Genomic DNA, 20,424 nt, shown 5'->3' with positions numbered 1-20,424 from the left:
ACTTTTTATTCATCAAATGATGAAAACCGCTGGGAAAGAACCCACAAAGTTTAAATACTTAGCATTTTTAAATTGTTTTTAGTCATTATGAACAAAAGTATATCACTGAAGTTGTTTTTAAAAAATTTACAGATATGAAGCAATGTATGAAATTAAAACTTTACATCCATATTTACATGAATTATAACAATAAAACGTATTAATGTGATAAATCATCCTATGAATTTATGTTTATTTTTATTAAGTGTATTTTGATCATACACACTACATCGCTTTCACGTCCCAGTCCGTCTGGTCACATAAGCGGAACTATTAAGTCGTGGAAGCTGATGCGCCCGGAAGAAATAAACAGCGCACCAGGGTAAAATCCTGCTGAATGACCCCGAAGAACAGCTTGAAATATGAAGTTTTCAGACTGAAACGAAGGTAAATTTAGCAGCTAAGTTTATGGGACAATGATATATAAATAAACGAGGTTTAGTTATGCAACTACAGCTGTTCACGGTGACGGGTTTGTGTTGTTTCTGAGTGCAGGTGGGTGTTGAATTTTGTTTGGAAAAAATGCGATTCTTTTAGAAATTAACACATATTGAATGCGTTTTTTTTTTCTTTGTACCATTTCCCCCGAAATTTCAGATTTATTTGTCACTCCAGTTCGCTTATAGTGAGTATAGTTGGCTTATAATGAATGAAAACCCAAAATTCAGTTTCTTATTAAATTAAACTATTAATTAAAAAATTACTTAAAACTAAAATGGTCCCAATTAAAATAAAAATTTTCCAGTAATATAACAGCAATGCCACAATGCAAATCTCAAGGATCAATATGCTTAAATTTCTAATGAACATTTGACAGTGGAACTGGAAGACATTTTAAATATCAAAAATAAATACACAAGAGAAACGACAACAGTGCACAGTGAAGTCTCTTTAAACCAAACTGTTCCTCCAAATGGGGGCCGGCTGAGACCAATGAAGACGGAAGTCTTTAATCATCCAGTTTTTCATCCAGAAATAAATAAATTATTGGAAATCCTTTTAAGACCACATTGAATGAAATTCAATACTTTTATTTCCACAGAAATGTGCAAACTTCGTCCAGGCAACGATAAATTATCATTTAGCTATGATAGCCGTAAAACCGCTAGCTAGCCAGCTAGTTAGCGATAGCCTCAACCGTCACGCGTCGGAACGCAACGGAGGCGTCCGAGAGCGACTTAAACTTTTGCCTGACTGAAAAGCACCGCGAGAAAAAAATACACAGATTAAAAAGTCAAGACAATTTTTTTAAAAAAAATAAAAACAAAAAAAATCTGTAGGAAAAAAAAGGTGTCAGTTGAGTTTTTAACAGTGATTCTCACTCTTGATTTTCCCTTCAGATGCTGTCTGTTGCTTTAAGAAGAATCGTCACTGCGACGCCTAGGGTAAGAAATCCATCCTGATAGCCGGTTTGGCTGTTCAAAGTGCGGCTCGGGGGCCATTTGCGGCCCACTGAGTGATTTTGTAATCCTACTAAAGCAGATTTGTGAAAGACATTTTTAATATTGTGGATCTACAATGTTCTACAGATTGCTTTTCTACAAATCTGTAACTATGATGTTTGTTCCAAGAAAATTTAGCTTGCTCAGTTTTTTTATTGTACAGCAGAGTATTGGGGCCAACGAAAGAAACAGTTACGAGAATAAAGTCATAATATTAAAACATTAAAAGATATGAGAATAAACTAGAAATAACATGAGAATTAAGTTGGAATAACTTCTCTATTATAAAATTTAATCCCCATATTTTGGGATTATAGACAGAATAGTTGTATTACGAGAATAAAGTCAAAATTATAAGTGCATACCTTTTATTGACTTTTTCTTGTAATATTACAGCTTTATTCTCATTATTTCGACTTTATTCTAATAAGATTTTGACTTATCGTAAAGTTTCAATTTTATTCTCATAATACTGATTTGAATCTCAATGACTCACGACTTTATTCTTGTAAAGCCGACTTTTATCTCAAAATATTACTATTCTCATTATGACTTTCTCATGATACTATGACTTTAATCTTGAAATAATTTTATTTTTTCCAAGTATGTCCCTAATACTCCTCCGTAGCTTATAGTTGATTCGGCCGTCAGGGCTGACCACTCATATAGAGACTGTACTTCCTGTAGGTTTCCCTCTGGACTCGTCGTCCTCCAACATGGCGGCCGTCGTCCCTGACCGGATCGCCATTCTCCTCCAGGTTCTTCCCGGATAATTTCAGACAACTACAACCTCATGGTTTCATTTCCGTCACCCGAAAAACTCCGCATTTCAATGGTTTAATCACATCGCAACATTTCCACTCGTCTGCTGCGAAGCTGAAGAAACGAGACCGACCAGAACCGCCTCCCCGGGAACTGGACCTGGTCCGGTATGACATGAAACACTTGTGGGAAGGTCCGAAGCCGGCGCTGTGTCTGGGCTTCGCCGGGCTCATCCCCTTCGTCTCCCCGCCTCTGATCATGGCCGCCACAGAGACGTTTTACCCGGAGCTGGCCTACGCCCAGCTGGCCTACGCCGCCGCCATCATCTCTTTCCTGGGCGGTTCCCGATGGGGGTTCGCGCTTCCCGACAGCAGCCCGGCCAAACCCGACTGGATCAACCTAGCCAACAGCGTGGTTCCGCCGCTTTTGGCGTGGGCGGCCATGCTGCTGAGCGACAGCCTTGTTCCGGCGGTCATGATGACCATCGTCGGACTCGGCGTTTCGCTGCATTATGACCTCTCTCTGCTGCCGACGTATCCCAGCTGGTTCAAGGCGCTGCGCACCGTCCTGACCGTGACGGCGTTCTTTTCTCTGCTCGGAACGATTTTGATGAACGGATCATTTCCAGAGAAGTGTTTTTTCTGAAGCATATTTAATGTTTTATGTACAGCAGCGTATTGGGGCCGACCTAAAAACCTAAAAACTCAGAAAATATCTACTCTGGGGAAAAAACATAGAAGTTTCCACTAGGTGGCACAAAAATGCCAAATTATTTCATCCTGATTTCACTATATTGGGTTTAAATAAACCCAATATAGTGAAATTATATTCTTTGCTTAATGTTTTCAATCTCTAAAATAAAAAAGGATCTTCAAGAAACATTTAATTAAATTAAACCTCATGACCCAATTGGTTATTGTAATTAACTTGTTTCAGACATAAATGTAATTAGCTTATGGAGGAGCTTTGAACTAAATTCAGAGTATTTAGGTGGTGAACTATGAACTTTGTTTTGCCTGAATTTAATTAATTCTGATATTTTCTGTGACGTTTCACCTCCCCGTTTGTCACATCAAAGCTCAGTAACACACATCGTTTCTGTTGGTATTTTCAATAAAAACTTCACAACTTAATTCATATGTGATCAGATGTTTATTGTAAACATTATCTATAAACCAAAGGCAAAAGAAAACATAAAAAAGACATAAGGCACATGTTTGTTTACTTTTACTAAAAGGTGTAATAACATCCCACATATTAACTCTTTGGAAAAACACTGATGTGATTTTTTTTCCTGAAGGGATAAAGTATTGCACTTTAATTTTTCAGACATCTTGCATGATTTTGGGGTTTTTACACAGCAGGCGATGGCTCGGACGTCTGATAAGGGCTGAAACTGGTGCAGCCTGATTAAAGGTAAACAATGGAGGCTGAACGGGTTTTCTGTTTAAATCAACCTTGTCTGAGCGATTTAAAGTTATTTAACCCAAAGTGCGTCAGTGCACTTAAAGTTGTGGTTGCATTGTAAACGGCGAGCAGGATTTTAAAGTGCTGCTGTCACTTTAAATCCTCCACAGGAGTTCAGCTGCGTGACCTCTGGTGACCTCCAGGTAAACAACTTGATGAAGAATGGGGAGTGTGAATGGAAAATAAAAATGGCTGCAGCTGGAGGGTTCTGCAGCTTACTTTTGGATTCCCAGGCTAGAGCGCATGTTCTCGTAAACGACGTAGCTGATGCTGACCGCCGGGATCACCTTCATGAAGTTGGGCAGGATGCCGCGGTAAAGTCCGAAGAAGCCGTCCTTCTCCAGGATCTTCTGCACCATGCGGCCCATCGGCAGCTGCTCAGAGCCTTCCAGAGATGCTGCGGCGACAAGAGACATGGAGGGCGTCAACATGGTCGACGTTAACACTGTAGCATTAGCTTCCACTAAATACCACGTTAGAGCTTTCACATTAGCTTTCATGAAATACTGTTAGCATTTTAGCATTAGCTTCCACTAAATACCATGTTAGAGCTTTCACATTAGCTTTCATGAAATACTAATGTTAGCATTTTAGCATTAGCTTCCACTAAATACCATGTTAGAGCTTTCACATTAGCTTTCATGAAATACTAATGTTAGCCTTTTAGCATTAGCTTCCACTAAATACCATGTTAGAGCTTTCACATTAGCTTTCATGAAATACTAATGTTAACACTAGCATTAGCTTCCACTAAATACCAGGTTAGAGCTTTCACATTAGCTTTCATGAAATACTAATGTTAGCATTTTAGCATTAGCTTCCACTAAATACCAGGTTAGAGCTTTCACATTAGCTTTCATGAAATACTAATGTTAGCATTTTAGCATTAGCTTCCACTAAATGCCATGTTAGAGCTTTCACTTTAGCTTTCATGAAATACTAATGTTAACACCACTAACTACCATGTTAGAGTTTTCACATTAGTTTTCATGAAATACTAATGTTAGCATTAGCTTCCACTAAATACCATGTTAGAGCTTTCACATAAGCTTTCATGAAATACTAATGTTAGCATTTTAGCATTAGCTTCCACTAAATACCATGTTAGAGCTTTCACATTAGCTTTCATAAAATACTAATGTTAGCATTTTAGCATTAGCTTCCACTAAATACCATGTTAGAGCTTTCACATTAGCTTTCATGAAATACTAATGTTAGCATTTTAGCATTAGCTTCCACTAAATACCATGTTAGAGCTTTCACTTTAGCTTTCATGAAATACTAATGTTAGCATTTTAGCATTAGCTTCCACTAAATACCATGTTAGAGCTTTCACATTAGCTTTCATGAAATACTAATGTTAGCATTTTAGCATTAGCTTCCACTAAACACTATGTTAGGGCTTTCACATTAGCTTTCATGAAATATTAATGTTAGCATTTTAGCATTAGCTTCCACTAAATACTATGTTGGTATTAGCTTCTTAGCGTTACTGGAATTATTTATGATTGGTGCTTTAGTGTAAATAACCTTTTAGTTAGCAATGCTCACCACTATGACATAGTATTTGGTCTATGCTAAAGACCAAATACAAATTACAAGAATAAAGTCATATTGATAATAAAGTCAAATAAAATTGCCATGTCTTCTCATAATATTACTTTTCTTGAAGGTTAATTTCCATTTGGGATCAATAAATAAACTAAATGAAGCACTCAAAATTATGGTTTTAAGTTTGTTTTTCTGCTTTTTTAGCATTTAAATAAAAAATGTACACAACACAAAATATGCAAATTCATAAATTTAGAAAATGTAAATAAAACCCCTGCTAAATTGTAAGTATGTGGGAAGATGTTATTAAATGTTTTCTATTTAAACATCTAAAAAAAAATGGTTTAATGTAAATTATTTACTTGGATCCTTCAATGCAAAGTAAAAAAGATGAATATTTCTTGTTCTTATCAATTCATTCACTATTTCCAAGATGGAAGTGGTTAATCCACGCAATACATTTCGCAATTTCATGTTCAAATTATGTATGAACAGGGAGGAGAAATATATATTTTATTTCCCAATTTTAAGATAACCACATTAAAAATAAACATAAAATGTATTTAAAAGTAGAAGGAAGAGATCCTGATTTAATCTATTACCGGCTCTGTGTTTGTTGCACAACATGGCGTGAAGATAAAACCCATTAAGAACCAGTTCTGTTCCATGAACTAACGAAATCCTCAGCTTACGTCACTAACACCATAATCCTAATTAAAACAGTTCATGAGAACATTTTGCTCTTCTAGAAACTTCCTTAAATCTAAATTATTTGAAAAACAATCAATTCAACATGGCTGCACATCCAGCCAACCAACATTTGAGAACTTGTGGCACGTAATCATTTCATAAGAAAAACTCGGATTTTAAATAATGCACTTTTTCAGGGTTTCTTTCACCAACTCACATTTAAGACTTTAAGGTAATTGTGAAAGGAATCTCATACCAATATCTCCACAGAAATGTTTGAATTTTATCCAGTCAGCTGGTGATATATTTGTAATTAACCATGACAGATGCAAAAAAAAGCTAGTAGAGCCTGGCTAAGAAAATAAACATTTTAACGACTTTATGCTGGTAATGTTACAATTTTATTCTCGTAGAAGTACAACTTTATTCTTATATTCTGACTATTCTCGCACAACTTAATTCTCGTAATATTACAAATTTATTCTCGTATGACTTTATTCTCATTATAAATCAACTTCATTTATAATAAATATATATATTTTAATAGATTTTTTATTTCTCTTAATGTTTATTAATTTGCCTTCAGCAAGTTAAATGGAGTTAATATTCACATTTCTAGTTACATATTTACCTTGAGCCTGCATGCGAGTGCGGATCAGCGCCAGCGGGTAACTGGCCAGCTGACCACAGGTGCTGGAAATGGTTCCGCAGCCCAGCAGCACCAGAACCCCTGGGTTCGCTGTGTCTTTGGCGTATTTGGACAACCAGAAGTTCTTTAAGCTCTGTTGGGAAGAGATTGAGGAAACCTCAGGACTGATTTATGTATTTACAGTTTGAATTTATCGGCACGCACCTCATACACAGCCAGATCTATCCCAGCATACGGGATTATGCCCAGAATATTGGGAACGTATCCTTTGTAAAATGCCTTGACTCCTTCCTTCTGCAGGATTTTCTTGGCACAGTCGAACATCCCTGAGTACTGTCCCGTCTTTCTCAGCGTCAGACGAGTTTTCATCACCTGAAGAGACGAAATCCAGACGATCAGCAAAGCAGCCGAGTTTGGGTTTTTTTATTTTATATTTCTGTAAAAAAAACTCAAACTTTGACATAAAACTCAGAAATATTCTACAAGTTTGTCAACTTGAAAGACTGTTAGAAAAAATCTAAGTGTTGACATTATTCTATTACGTTTTCTTGAAAGTACTTGAACAATTCTGACTTTAAAAAGTTTAAATTTGACAGGAATTAATACATTTTGAGAGTAGTCTAAAACTTTCTGGAAAAAACATCTGAAAAGTGGAAAATTTGTACAAAAAAATTCAGAAAGTTTAAGATTAATCACAGAAATTTGAGAAAAACATTACATTTCTGAGTTTCAAAACTCAAACATTTACTGGAAAAAAAACCCAAAAATTTTGAGGTTAATCTTAGAAACTTTCTGAGTTTCAAAAGTCAAAACTTTGCTGGTAAAAAGTCAAATTTTGATCTCAGAAATTTTCTAAAAAAAAAAAAAAATTTTGTAGTTTCAAAAGTTGAACATTTTCTAAAAAGAGTCCAAATTTTTTAGAAGAATTTCAGAAATTTTCAAGAAAAACTTGGAAATTTTTGAATTTCAAGGCAGAAAATTGTTAATATTAGCCACCATTTGGATAATTATCAATTCAAATATTTAATGCAATGAGTTAGCGAAGTACAATAAAAACAAAACAAAGACTGCCTTGAATCAGAAAGGAAATGTGCAAAGCTGAACTTATTTTGAAACTTTCTGTCTTCCACATATTCTAATCAACCTGATAAAACTGCCAGAAACACAAAATTTGCATCCATTTTGGACACTTTTTAAAGTTTACGATGCAACTTTGCAGAAGAAAAAAGTGAGATAATTCAATTGGAACAAGCAAATATGTTACAGGAATAATGTTTCTGATCAAATTTAAAAATATGTCATCAGATTTCTGGCTGAATGATCATCAGGTTGAAACACTGAGAACTTTTACAGTTTATAGCTCAAAGTATAAATCCTGGGATGAAAATCTTCTTGAGTTTTTTCATTGTTAATTACTGCAACAAACCAGCACTAACTTGCAATTGATTAAAAAAAAGGTCCGAATTTGAATATTTTTAATTTACAATATTTGTTCAATCTGTACAAACTGAGATCACAAATGGGAAATTCACTCGTACACTGCAAAAATCATAAAATTGTACCAGGTTTTTAATCTAGTTTCTAATGCAAAAATCTTAGTGCACTAGAAATAAGAAATTTATCAGTATTTTTAAGCTAAATATTAATGTTTTATGTAAACAATTCCTTAATGTTGATTTTTTTTTTAAAGTACTAGCTCCACTGGGAGATTATTTCACTTATAATAAAGAGATTTTCTAATGTTATAAGTAAATTAATCTGTCAGTGAAACTAGTACTTCTTAAATTTCAATATTAAGTAATTATTGACTCCTACATCTTGATGAAAAATTACTTGTAAGTTAGTTTTGTCTTATTTCTAGTGTAGTAATACTTGGTAAGACTTTGTGTTTTTGCAGTGTAAATCCATGTTTTTGCTACATGGGGTAAGAAAAGCTCCATCTTGGCTCACCTCCATGGGGTAGATGGCAGTTTGCGCCGTGGCTCCAGCCAATGATCCCGCCATGAACCTCTCATGGGTCTGGATCTTCCCCTGTTCACTGGCCAGCAGCTTCTTATACTGAGGAGACACTTCAGTAAGAATCTGAAATACGCAAAATAATTCAACAGATTATAAAAATACATGCCTGTTCGTACGCCATGAATTTAATGGCCGTCTCCGGCGCGATCTTCAGGACGTTGATGCCGTTTCCTCTCCATAAAGACGTCACCCCTCCTTCTTTTAACATCTGCTTAAATCCTCCCGCCAGGCTGATTTTGTTGCTCTTTGAGGCGTGAACCTGCAGATTAAAGAAAACAAGAATTAAAACTGATTCGTAAAAGCAGATTCAGCAAGAAGGATGCAAGTTATATTAAGTTTATACAACACTTAATTCCCCACGAATAGAGATACTCATACAGAACTACCATTTGTGTTTGGTCTTGAAGGAATGTTAAAACTTCGCTTCAGAAAGTGATTTAAGTCACAACATCCCTCAAAATCAAACTCGTTATGTAGCATTAGTTGTTTTTTTGTTTTGTTTTTCAAACATGTCAAAACTTTCCAGCGTCGTCCTTCGCTTCCCCGTCATCACAGCCTTACCTTCGTAGCCCAGCAGTCATTTTTAAATGAGAATTTGATGCTGTTCCGCCATGAAGCTCGGCTGAATCAGCGCTTTCCGGGTGAAACTTACAGTCAGGAGTTTGTCGTGAGCTTATATTTCCAAATAAAACCGAATAAAGCGCATTTTGCATCGCACACCGAACTCTGAACCGTTTCTCTTTTCCGTTCTGGAATAACCCTGCCGGCTCACAAACTCATGCTAATGTACATTGTGGACTAGCAGACAGACAGAAAGTTTTTGCGTCAGGACTCTAAAAAAAAAAGGGTTTTCGTCAGTGGGGTATCTGTACAGGCGATGTCAGGTATCCTGATCGTGTTTGTGAAACTAAAATTCACAGATTTCCAAAATCTGAAACGGAAAGCCTTGCTTGGATCAAAGTTTGTGCACGACCGCATTTGCAGCTCAACCGTCGTAGGATCAATAAGAACAAAGTGTCTGCTGGCGTAAGTATTATTGCTTTGCTTTCTTTGTGTTTAGTGAATGAAAAAAAGAAAGTCAATAATAAACACATCCATTATGAAAACCTTTTAGCCAAGTACAGCATAATAGCAGTACCGATATAACTTCTACATCCTGAAGCCTGTCTGTTACAGTCTTACGTTAGCTGAACAGTTCAATATGCAATGTGTACCATATCTGACATACATGAAAGATTTTATTTTACCTGAAAAGGCTTTTTATTAAACTGTAATCGTGTTAGCCATGCTAGCTTTTACTAAACTGTAATCGTGTTAGCCACGCTAGCACCGAGTACCGTGTATCAGGCGTAGGCACATTGGAACCCTCAAAACCATGAATGTCCGACTCACCCAGCCTTGCAAGAACAATAAGCATCAGTGATCTTGTCCACGGCTATATTTATGCTGAGGGTCTGAGGATCATGCTGTTTTCCTCATCGACTGGTAGCATTTAGCTGCAACTCGCACAATGTTGGAGGCATCGCGTGGCTAAAACATCTTGATGTCGTCCAAAAAAGATGACATGAACTTGTTGGTTCCATTGTCGTGGCTGATATTTTGTGAGAATCCGGCAGAAATGCTAAACTAATCGACTCAGAAATACTCTGCAGAGTCAGTCGAAACGAAAAATACCATAGAAGCTATAGAAGCTAAGCTCTGCGAGGAGGTTAGTGTGAGACATGAAGTCACGTGGGACTTTCGAGGGGCGTTTCTGGGCGGAGCTTGGTAAGGTCCATGCTCTCTGGTATTGTTCAGGGGGCCGGACCAAAGGTGGCGGCGGGCCGGATCCGGCCCGTGGGCCATAGTTTGGGGACCACTGGATTAGATTAATTGTTCCCATCCGTATTAAAAAAATAATTTAAAATTAAGACCAGAACTGATCCCTGGAATTATTGGACACAATAATAAGCAATAATTTATGTTGAAAGGTCCAATAATGTACAAGACTAAAACATAAAATTGCTTGTGACGCACCTGCATGAAGACCTTCATCCTGTCCAGCGGGGCCGTTCCTGTGCGGGACACGGCTCCCGCAACGGCCCCCGAAATCAGCTGCTTCCACCACAAGCCCGTTGTCTTCTCCTCCTCCGTGAACTCATCTGGGATGGTCAGGCTGTCGCCAATATCCAGAACCTGGAGGAAACACATTCACTCTCATTAAATCGGATTTAAACCCCACAACTGTTTTCATCAGGAGAAAACAATGTTTGCCGGGTTAAACATTGTTTTAGGGCAATAAAAAGATTTTAATCAAACTAATTTTTGGTTTTCAAAAAATTAATTGTGGATTGTTTATTATTACTTTTTTTTTTTTTTCACCAATGCACTCATTGACTCCAAAGGTCGCCATCTTGTTTGACAAGCATGTTTTGCAGTTTGCATTTATTTTAATTCTCAATTCAGCCCATCTCTATGAAGAAATAAAATGGTCAGGCTAAGATTTAATTTTACAAAAATAAAGTCATAATGTTAGAAGAACACAGTCATATGACAATACAGTCTAAATAATATAGAAAATAAAGTTTTAATGTTACCAGAATAAAGTCATAATATTAGAAAAATGAAGTAAAAATATTAGTAATTATGATGGCCTATAATTTTGCACCAAGAAACTCAACTTTTCCAGAAAAAAACAAGTTAATTTTAATATCTTAGATTCTCTTGAAAGAAAAAGAAGTTTGAAAAGCAACTTTTGAGATTAAGCTCAGAAATTTTAAAGAAAAAAAGTTTCAAAAGTCAAAAAATGTCAACTTTCCAAAAGTGGTAACTTGATGCTGAATTATTATTATTTTATTTTTTCAAATAGATTATTTTTCCACTGAAAATGGCTGAATTCATAGTTTCTATACTGTTAACAGATTGTGAAAACCTACCACATCCACCTCAAAGACTCCTCCTCCATCTTCAAATTCGAGGAAAAACCAGTTAGCATGTTGCTGCAGCAGAGCCATGGCCGTCCAAAGCCTTCAGCGGATCTGCAGAGCCCCGAAGTTCCTGTTTCCCTTCACACGATTCTAATAAAGAGCCAGAATCTATGCTGAGGTCCCGGCTCCTCATCCCTACTCTTCTCCAGACGCTCTTCCTTTCTACTCATCCCTGCCAAATCCCTCTGATGGGCTAATCTGCACGCAGGTCAGATTGAAATTAGCTCATCTCAGCTGCGTTTAGAAAGCACGCGGTAATTTATGCACACTGAACGGAGACGGCGAGCATCAGAGATTAGACACGGCCTGAGGATCCTCTGTTTCTGGGCTCAAGTATTTTATAAGAAATAAGATATTTCAGTTTGTGAGCAAAATAAATTAATGAGTGGAATATGTAAGGTACCAAAATAAAGATATATAACCATAAAGGATTGTTCTAGAAGTGGAAAAACAAACAAACATCACAGCATATTTCCTTTAAAGGGTAATATCTGTAAAAATCTACTTTTTTTTTAGCTTTAGATCATGTTATAATGTTATTCCCTCATCAAAACATAGTTAGAAATCTTCTAATCTCCATAGCAACCATTCAGCTGTGCTAAACGCCTTGTTGGACCTAGCTCTGCCTTCAAGGCGCATCTCCTCCTTTCTAAACTTCTGAGCTTCTGCATTACAGAGCTCGGCTCCTTCAGACTAGCCAGAAGCAATTAGCAAACACTTGTTGTTACTGCTGAGCTCATTATAGGAGCTACTTCTCAGTGAAACGCTGGTAAAAACATTGATAAAGGGTTAATAGAGGAGCCATTTTGTGATGATTTCCTGGAGGCGGAGTTTCAGAAAGAGCAGGAGTTTTTAAAGAGACAGAGGCCCAATTTCAAGTGTTAAATTACCAAGTCAAATTCCCTTTAAATCGTATTTTATATATATATATATATATATATCATTTTTATAACCACTGAAGTCAACATAGTTACTTCATTATACTATAAAATAGCAATGTGCCTGGAAAGCACATAATACTGCCCCTTTAATTTCCTTCCTTTTTGTAGTTTAAAGATGTTTTCACTACTGATAATCTGGTAGATTCAGTTCGATTGGAGACCAAAGTTGCGACATTTGTTACATTTTCAGCTGCTGTGGTTTTCTTTCTCACTGCATTGAGTCAAATGAACCAATTTGAAAAACCAGTTCCCCTCCTCGCCCTGTGGGGGCGCTGCAGCAAGAACCACTGAAGGAAGCGACATGAGAACCTCTAAAGAAGACAATGAGCGCAGCTTCCTTCTTCACAAAATGTAAACAAAAATGGAGTAATGTCAGATTTTAGTGATTGGAGGATTTCTCTTTAGTCGTTGGTGAAAAACAAGATGGCTGCTCTTACCGTGCTGTGCTTCCAGTAGCGAATGATCTCCTGCAGGCTGGTTGCCGGGTTTAACAGGAAGTGCTCCCTCCATTCATTCCAGTCCAACGACATGGTACCATCAGAATCAATACTGGAGAACAGAGAAAAACATTTCCATTTAAAATATGCATTATAAATGAAACAATTAATCAGACTAATCATGATTAATCAATCATTTCAATAATCATCAACAAATATAGTGATCAATTAATCGTTAACTTGAGAACACAGACTCAAAAAACACCCTTTGCTGAAAGAGCAACACATTTGCAGCAGTAATTAAGCCAAAATTGTAATATATATACATATTGTATTTAAGATACAAAAAATGTGTGTAAATATGTTCCCCTGAGAATTAGTGGCAGTTTTACAATCACCGAAGGTCAAATTATGTCAGATAAGTAGAGTTCCTATGATGCTGTTCAATTAATAATTGGTTAATATAAAAAATATCAGCAGATCAGCTCTACGCTGTATTGATATTAAGTCAAACAGAAAGTGCTGAGCTTTTCATAGGTTGACGTTTGACGATTAATCGTACACTAAAGGAATGTTGTTGCATTTTAGGAAATAAAATGTTTTTTTCCTATTTAAAAATGTAACTACATTTGTTTATTTGCATCTTTTAATGCATTTCTAATATTGTATTTAAAAAAAAAGGCTTCAGTAGTTAAATGAAAAATTTGGAGAATTTGCCATGTTTTATTTGATTAATTGATTAATCGTCAGAGTAAGTGATAGAATAATTGTAAGGTGCAGCCCTAAATGACCTTTATGTTGTTATATTTGTTACTGACTGTTGCTTAAATTCCTTTGTGTCTGTTCAGAAGATTGGCACGCGCCCTTTGCTGTGGTTTTCAAACCAAATCTCCGTCTGACTCACACCAACACACATCCTGTTCTACTTTTTGTTTTTTCTCATTCATCGCACGCTACCACCTCTTTATGTTTCTTTGTGTAAATCTATTAAACTTCACCGGCTTGTCATGTTAAAACAAAGCGGTGGAAACTTCAAATGTATTTTGAGGATCTTGTAAGAAAGATGAATATAAAATACCATCAGCTAAACCTGGAAAGGAGCAACGTTAAGGCTCAAGACCTGGCAACAACAGGAAAAACTAGAACATTTTCCAAAAGGTCCATGTTAACTAAGGCAACAACTAATGCTTATCTCAGTTATTGATTAATCTAATAATTATTCTGACGATTAATCGATTAGTCGGATTCTGCAGATTTTGTATTTAAGCCTTTTATATGCAATGTTATACATTAAAATACGCAAATAATTATTTTAATTCCTTTTTAAAATAAGAAAATACAGATTTTATTGCCTAAAATGCAACAGTAGCAGCTTTCCTTGTATGCTTGATTATTTGGAGACAATGATGCATCTGCAGCTAAAAAATACTTCGAACGTGAAAAGCGCAGCCTTTTCTGCTCCACTTAACTACAGCAAGAGCAGATCTGTTGGTTATTTTTGGGATTAACAAATTAATAATTGGAAAACTCAATAAATAGGAGACATTTTTTCATACAATTCGAACCTGATGAAGCTAAAATTGTCTAGGTAGAATATCTGTACAAACAAAGGTGTTTTTTTATCTTAAAAGCAACAGTGTTGGCCTAATTACTGCTCTGAATGTGTTATTCTTTCAGCAAATTGGCTGTTTTTAGAATCTTTATACTCCAATTAACGATTAATCGATTGCTAAATTAATTAATGATTATTTCAACACCTGATTAATCACGATTAATCTGATTAATCGTTTCAGTCCTGATGCTAACACAAGCCCAAAAGAGGAATCGACAAAAATGTGCAAGAAGGTGCTTCGTCAGACGGGATCAAAATGTAACTTATTTTCCTACATGCAAACCAGAAAGCCAACACAGCACATCATGCTGAACACACAGATGCAAATTAAATCATGATAGTGGCAACATTATTATACCACAGAAAACTTTTTCTGAGATAAACAAATAGATGCAGACGACTGAAAGTTGGAGGGAGGATGAGAAAAGCAAAAAAAAAAACTGGAATCCAATAATTAAAAAATATAAATGTAATTTGTTTTCAGTTATTCTTAAATAATAAATATATGTAATAATTTTAATTGCATTGACACAATACAAACAGGTTGTGTGGGGGTAAAAAAATAAATCTCTAAAACAATTTCCACCAAGTTTTCTGGTATTTAGTGAAAAAATAATTTTGATCATTCAAAATGACCAAAAACAGGAAAAGTTTAGCCTGATTTAACTTCAGACAGTGAGAAAAATGTGTTTGATTAGCTGAATGAACATATCTGGCTATCAAATTAAAGATTTTAATCAAATGATAGATTACACTTTATTACAACAACGTGCAGTTTGAATATCAAGGATTTTATATAAAAATCAAACCTTGAAAACACATTTTCAAGTCAAATGTAACTTAAGTTTTCCTCTAAACTTTAATGAATCACATTTGAGTACCAGAGTAGCATAAATGTTGCAGGAAATTCACTTAAACCTGATTTAGTGCTGAGTTTGTGTCCAGCTGTGAGTGTTTTTATGTCAGTTTTCTTCTCAGACGTCTCAGTAGCTCTTTATCGTGCGACTCTGCCTTCCTCCACCGCTCCCTGGTTATCAGCCCCTCACACTGGTCTCCACCTTTCACTTTGTGCTACACTGTCATTTTAAGCTTTCTATTTCTAAAAATCTACACAAGACTGTATCAGATCCAGTTAATCCACCACAGCAATAAGAGACAAACAGAAAAACCTCTGAAGGATCTTCTTCGCGTCTTCCTTGGTGATCTCCAGACCCAGATCGGCGAACGACTGCTGGATCTCCATGTAATCTACTTGACCTGTTGGAATAAATGACCACAGCTCAAGCAGATCAACTCTAAAAACATTTTTAAATCTATAACTGATTGGCATTTCTCCATACCGTCTTTGTTTTTGTCCAGGCTCTTGAAAGTCAGGCGCAGCTTCTTCTCATGCTCCTTCAGGTACTTGGCGAACTCGTTGAAGTCCAGCGCATCATCTTTGTTTTTGTCGGCAGAGGAAATTATTTTCTAAAGATAAAAACACACAGAATATCAGCTGTTCTGATTCTTCACAGATTTTTTCCGGCTGTTTTTTGCAGTGTTTTCTGACCTCCTCCTCGGTGGGTGAAGGGAGAGCTTTGAGCTCTGAAGAGAAAGATGTCGACTCCACCATCACTAACACAACCAGCAGTTACCATAATCTGCCACTTGGGGGCAGAATACTGCAAAGATAAACTTCCTCCTCTGAGCTCAGTTCCTGTCTGAACTTTGTACTTTTTAGAACTGCAACCAACAGCATTTTAGTTATTGATTAATCGATTATTCTGATGATTAATCGATTAATCGTATTTTTAAAATGAGCACATTCTGCAGATTTGTCATTTAAGCCTTCAGATGCAAATTAGTAAATTCAATTCCTTTTTGGAATAAGAAAATAAACATTTTATTGCCTAGAATACAAGAAACTATTCCTGCAGATGCAAAAGCTGAAATAAATCCTCCCAACACCATCATGTAAAACGTTCAGCCCTTTCTGCTTGACTTATCCACACGGTGTTGTGTTGATCTGTTGACTTTTCTAATGAACAGATTAACAACTGGATACTAAATAAGACACTTTTTAAAACAATTTGAACCATATGAAGCTAAAACTGCAACCTGGGGAGTTTAGGGTAGAATATAAACAGACAAAAGTTTATTTTTTATTATCTTAAATGCAAAATGTACATTTTTTTAATACAGTTTTGGCTTAATAACTGCTCCAAGTATGTTGATATTTCAGCAAGTGGGCTTTAGATACTCCAGTTAATAAACAGTCACTTACTACTTTAATTGACAATTATTTCAATAATTGATTAATCATGATTAATTGTTTTAGCCCTAACAGGTTAAGATCAGAAATATGCAAACTTCATGTGGCTTTACTCAAGTTAAACATATTCCACCTATTATTTTCTAAATAATGAATGAAAATTTAATCATTTTTGCTCCTGTTGGAATCAAAGAATGTAATAAATTAAACCAAAAGTGTTGGGAGAATATGAAAGCAACCAGTGTAGAGATTTATTACTGCTTATCATGTCACAGAAAGCATTTTTCTTATTTTACAGCCCTGAGTCACACACAGCAGGCCTCTCCCAGGTTAATCCTTCAAAATTCACTTCTGACTGAGTAAAGACGAATCCGTCCTCTTACAGCCAGCAGTGAGATTTTAACTGCAGATGTAACTTTTTTCATATTTCCTGAATTTCTGAACATTTTTCTGTTTGTTCCTGTGTTTTTTATCCTGCCTGGACCTGCAGGTTTTTCTCTAGATCAGTGTTTCTCAACCCTGCTCTGCATGTTTTAGATGAGCCTCTATTCCAGAACAGTTGATTCAAATGATTGCATGACCATCAAGTGGTGCAGAAGCCTGTTAATCACCCAGAGATACAATTCAGGTGTGTGGCAGAAGGGAAATACCTAAGACATGCAGGACAGGGGGCTGCTGAGGACCAGGGTTGAGAAACACTGCTCTAGATAGTTGTGATCATTAAGATGAACTTGCTTTCTGTGTGTTTTTTAAGCTACAACGTACAAAGATGCAAAGCAGACATGTTTACTGCAGATAAGGTTAAAGTGAAGCTTTGGTTTGTTTTGTCTTCCCGTTTCTACTCTGCAGTTTGCTGCTTTAGACGGAGGTTCTGCTCAGCGTAGGGCTCTAATGGATGCAAACGCCTGCAGGTTATCGACATTAACTGCTTTATTCAGGTCAATTCAAAATGTTCTTGCTGGACTTTAACAGCATGGAATAAAAATCAACCTTTAATTATTTTATTACCTTAAAAAAGGTTTTGTCTGACTGCTTGCTTGCTTTGTGACAGGACAGCCGATCAATAATTACAGCTTTTTTTCATTATTTTGATATCATGCTTAGATTTTATCTTTACGCTTTTAAACTTTTTGGACATTAAATCAAATGTATTATTTCCTTATTTTTCCTACAAAATAATGAAATTACTCTTTGAATGAACAGCATCATAAAAAATAAACTTGATCACACCATCAAATTAGCTGCTTGTGTTTGTATTAGGGCTGCACTTAACAATTATTACAGTTATCGATTACTAATTATATTAATAATCAAATAATCACGATTAATCGTTTCATCCATAGTTTGTATGAAACTCAACATTGGTCTGATGTTTGTGTAAAGTTATTTCTTCCATCTATTTCCTACGTTTGACCTTCTTTACCTGCTGGTTGGCCTGAGACTGACAGAACCGCTGCTGGACCAGAACATCTCGCCGTCGCTGCAGCTCAGATGTTGGAGACGATGAAACCAAACTGGGTCTGAGACTAAGAATTTAATCTTCATCTCATTTGTTTCCACTCAATGAAAATTAAGCCACAAACCTGATCCAGTGAGAAACACAGATATCTTCCCGATTCTTTTATTTACAATAAAAATGGTCAAATAGATGGAAAATAAATAATCTTTTAGACACATGGGAGACAGATTGGTTTATTCTTATTTAGCTTAATCTCACTATAAATCACAGAAGACCTGAAAAGAGGAGCCAATCTGCTGGGTTCTGACCCGACAAGCCGGAGCGGTTTGTGGGAAGCTGCTTTGCTCCAGGGCTCATTTTCACCACAACTTTCACAGCTGCAACAAAATGGAGGCTGCACTGAAAAAATTCGCTTTTAGGAGTATTTTTACTGCGCTGTACCTTTTACTTTTACTGGAGTCAAATGTTTGGATCCTTGAATGAAAAACATGTTTTAACCAAAAATTCCCCAGACTCAGACTCACACCTGGAGTTTTTGTTAAAGTTTCATGAGTTTTTTATTGAAATAAACTGATTTGGAAACATTTTCTTTTGCCTGATTTTGTTATTTTTAGTTACTTATATGAATTATTGTCATTTTGGTCCTTAAATGCCAAAATTTCCATTTAACTTTATATTTTGGTTTGTCTGATTATGTAATTTTTAAATATTAAATGATTGATAATTTGATCAGTTACTTCAGTATCCTTAAATGATTAAGTCATTAAATATTTTTAACTTCCTGCTACTTTTTACTTTTACGTGAGAGAAATGTGTTTAAGTATTGCTACTCTTGCTTGTGAACATTTTTTGTGCGCTGTAAAGCACATTCATCGCTTTTATATTGTTTTGTTATGTTCAATCAGAAGCGCAGAAGTAGTTTATCATAGTTTAGAGAAGTTAATATTTATTCCCTTATATCTGATTTTTTGTACACAAAGTTTTACAGGAAATGTTTCCAACTAAAAATTTTGTGCATATAAGTAATACTCATGTAGCAGTAGAAGAGTTTTGAGATGAGATTAAATCCCATTTCCAAGTGTTACACCAACTTGCCTTCAAGCAATGGCAGCTTTATTCACGAATCATCAGTTTTCTCCTATTCTTATTCAAATAAAAATGTACATATAGCTTCATATGGCTGCATGTGTTACCTAAACTGTTATCATCTCTGCAGAGTTTCCATTACTAATGTGCGTCAATATTCCGCTGACGTTGGAAAAACACAATTTTACAATTTTGCGTTTCGATTAAATAAGAAACAGCATAAAAAATTTGTTAGTGCGATAAGTCATTAAAAATATCCTGCGCCATCATCCTCCACATACTTCCTGTTCCTCTCTTCTTCGTGGTTTGCGCCAGTGGTAACGTTCGATTATTGATCACGTGACTCGTTTTGAAGAATGTTTTGTTTCTTACAATGGCCTATTAGGACCATTGTAAATAGAAAGAAGGACATTTTAGCAAACAAACATCTGAGAAATTTTCTAGAAAAAAAAAAACAAACGAGAAAATTGAGTCTGAAAAGTCAAAAATTTGACAGAAAAACTCAAGACATTTTCTACTAAGGAAAATGGGAAATTTCTGTATTTCAGAAAATCTCCAAAGTTGAAAATTTTCGCAAATTTCCAAGTTTTTTTTTTCCCTCTGGAAAATTTCTGATTAATCTAAATTTTTCTGAGTTTTTTGTTGGCGAAAATGTATTTTTATTTTTCTATCTACCATGGCCCTAATACATACCTTCATAGTTTATCAATATTTTTGTGTTAAGACAAAAAGTTCCCTCCTTTTATCTTAGAATTTTACTTACACATTGTTGGGAATTAGACAAAAACATCTATTTGTCACAGTACAAATTTAGCGCTAAAACCATTGAAAACGTTCATATATTTTTGCACATTTTGCTTCTCGCCTTACCTGCACAGCCCCCTTCCCGGTTTGGATGCCCATTGCAGCCAGGCCCGCCTTGAGCTCGGAAACATCCACTTTCCCATCCTTGTTGGTGTCCAGCTTGGCGAACAACTCCTCGTATGTCTTGGGCGGATCTCCGGCGCACCGACAGTCCGTAAAAAACAGCTTCCTCATTGCGGGATACATGGC

General features: G+C 35.9%; 2 protein-coding genes across 4 annotated transcripts; one reads left to right on the top strand and one right to left on the bottom strand.

The window, feature by feature from the left end:
* The first annotated feature begins 284 nt into the window (after positions 1–284).
* Positions 285–3,376, top strand: LOC103463097 (transmembrane protein 69-like). Of its 2 annotated transcripts, none has more exons than XM_008406263.3 (3): positions 285–426; positions 1,380–1,424; positions 2,169–3,376. In XM_008406263.3, the coding sequence occupies exons 2-3, from the start codon at positions 1,380–1,382 to the stop codon at positions 2,886–2,888; spliced, it is 765 nt and encodes a 254-aa protein (XP_008404485.1). In that variant the 5' UTR covers positions 285–426; the 3' UTR covers positions 2,889–3,376. The 2 variants fall into 2 exon arrangements, with proteins under 2 accessions (XP_008404485.1, XP_008404486.1); XM_008406264.3 differs by having other exon boundaries at positions 378–534.
* slc25a24 (solute carrier family 25 member 24) lies at positions 3,377–20,421 on the bottom strand. 2 transcript variants are annotated; one of them, XM_008406266.3, is made up of 10 exons: positions 20,242–20,421; positions 15,916–16,042; positions 15,745–15,832; positions 12,964–13,075; positions 10,636–10,794; positions 8,726–8,878; positions 8,551–8,658; positions 6,805–6,972; positions 6,583–6,733; positions 3,377–4,107 (listed from the first exon to the last, which is right to left on the bottom strand). In XM_008406266.3, the coding sequence occupies exons 1-10, from the start codon at positions 20,419–20,421 to the stop codon at positions 3,926–3,928; spliced, it is 1,428 nt and encodes a 475-aa protein (XP_008404488.1). In that variant the 3' UTR covers positions 3,377–3,925. The 2 variants fall into 2 exon arrangements, with proteins under 2 accessions (XP_008404488.1, XP_081462155.1); XM_081606029.1 differs by lacking the exons at positions 12,964–13,075; positions 15,745–15,832; positions 15,916–16,042; positions 20,242–20,421 and adding an exon at positions 11,535–12,453.
* Between the last annotated feature and the right edge of the window lie 3 nt (positions 20,422–20,424).

This window comes from Poecilia reticulata, chromosome 4 (assembly GCF_904066995.2).
Source record: "Poecilia reticulata chromosome 4, P_reticulata-male-v2, whole genome shotgun sequence".
Classification (NCBI taxonomy): Eukaryota; Metazoa; Chordata; class Actinopteri; order Cyprinodontiformes; family Poeciliidae; genus Poecilia; species Poecilia reticulata.
Note: the sequence above shows the minus strand (reverse complement) of the source record. Positions and strands in the feature narration are given on the sequence as shown.

Coding starts and splice junctions, on each gene's coding strand:
- LOC103463097 (XM_008406263.3), top strand. CDS start 1,380: ATGCTGTCTGTTGCTTTAAGAAGAATCGTCACTGCGACGCCTAGG. Junction 1,425..2,168: donor TCGTCACTGCGACGCCTAGG/GTAAGAAATCCA, acceptor TACTTCCTGTAG/GTTTCCCTCTGGACTCGTCG.
- slc25a24 (XM_008406266.3), bottom strand. CDS start 20,421: ATGTATCCCGCAATGAGGAAGCTGTTTTTTACGGACTGTCGGTGCGCC. Junction 15,833..15,915: donor CCTGGACAAAAACAAAGACG/GTATGGAGAAAT, acceptor TTATTCCAACAG/GTCAAGTAGATTACATGGAG. Junction 6,973..8,550: donor CTGCCATCTACCCCATGGAG/GTGAGCCAAGAT, acceptor TCGTCTCTTCAG/GTGATGAAAACTCGTCTGAC.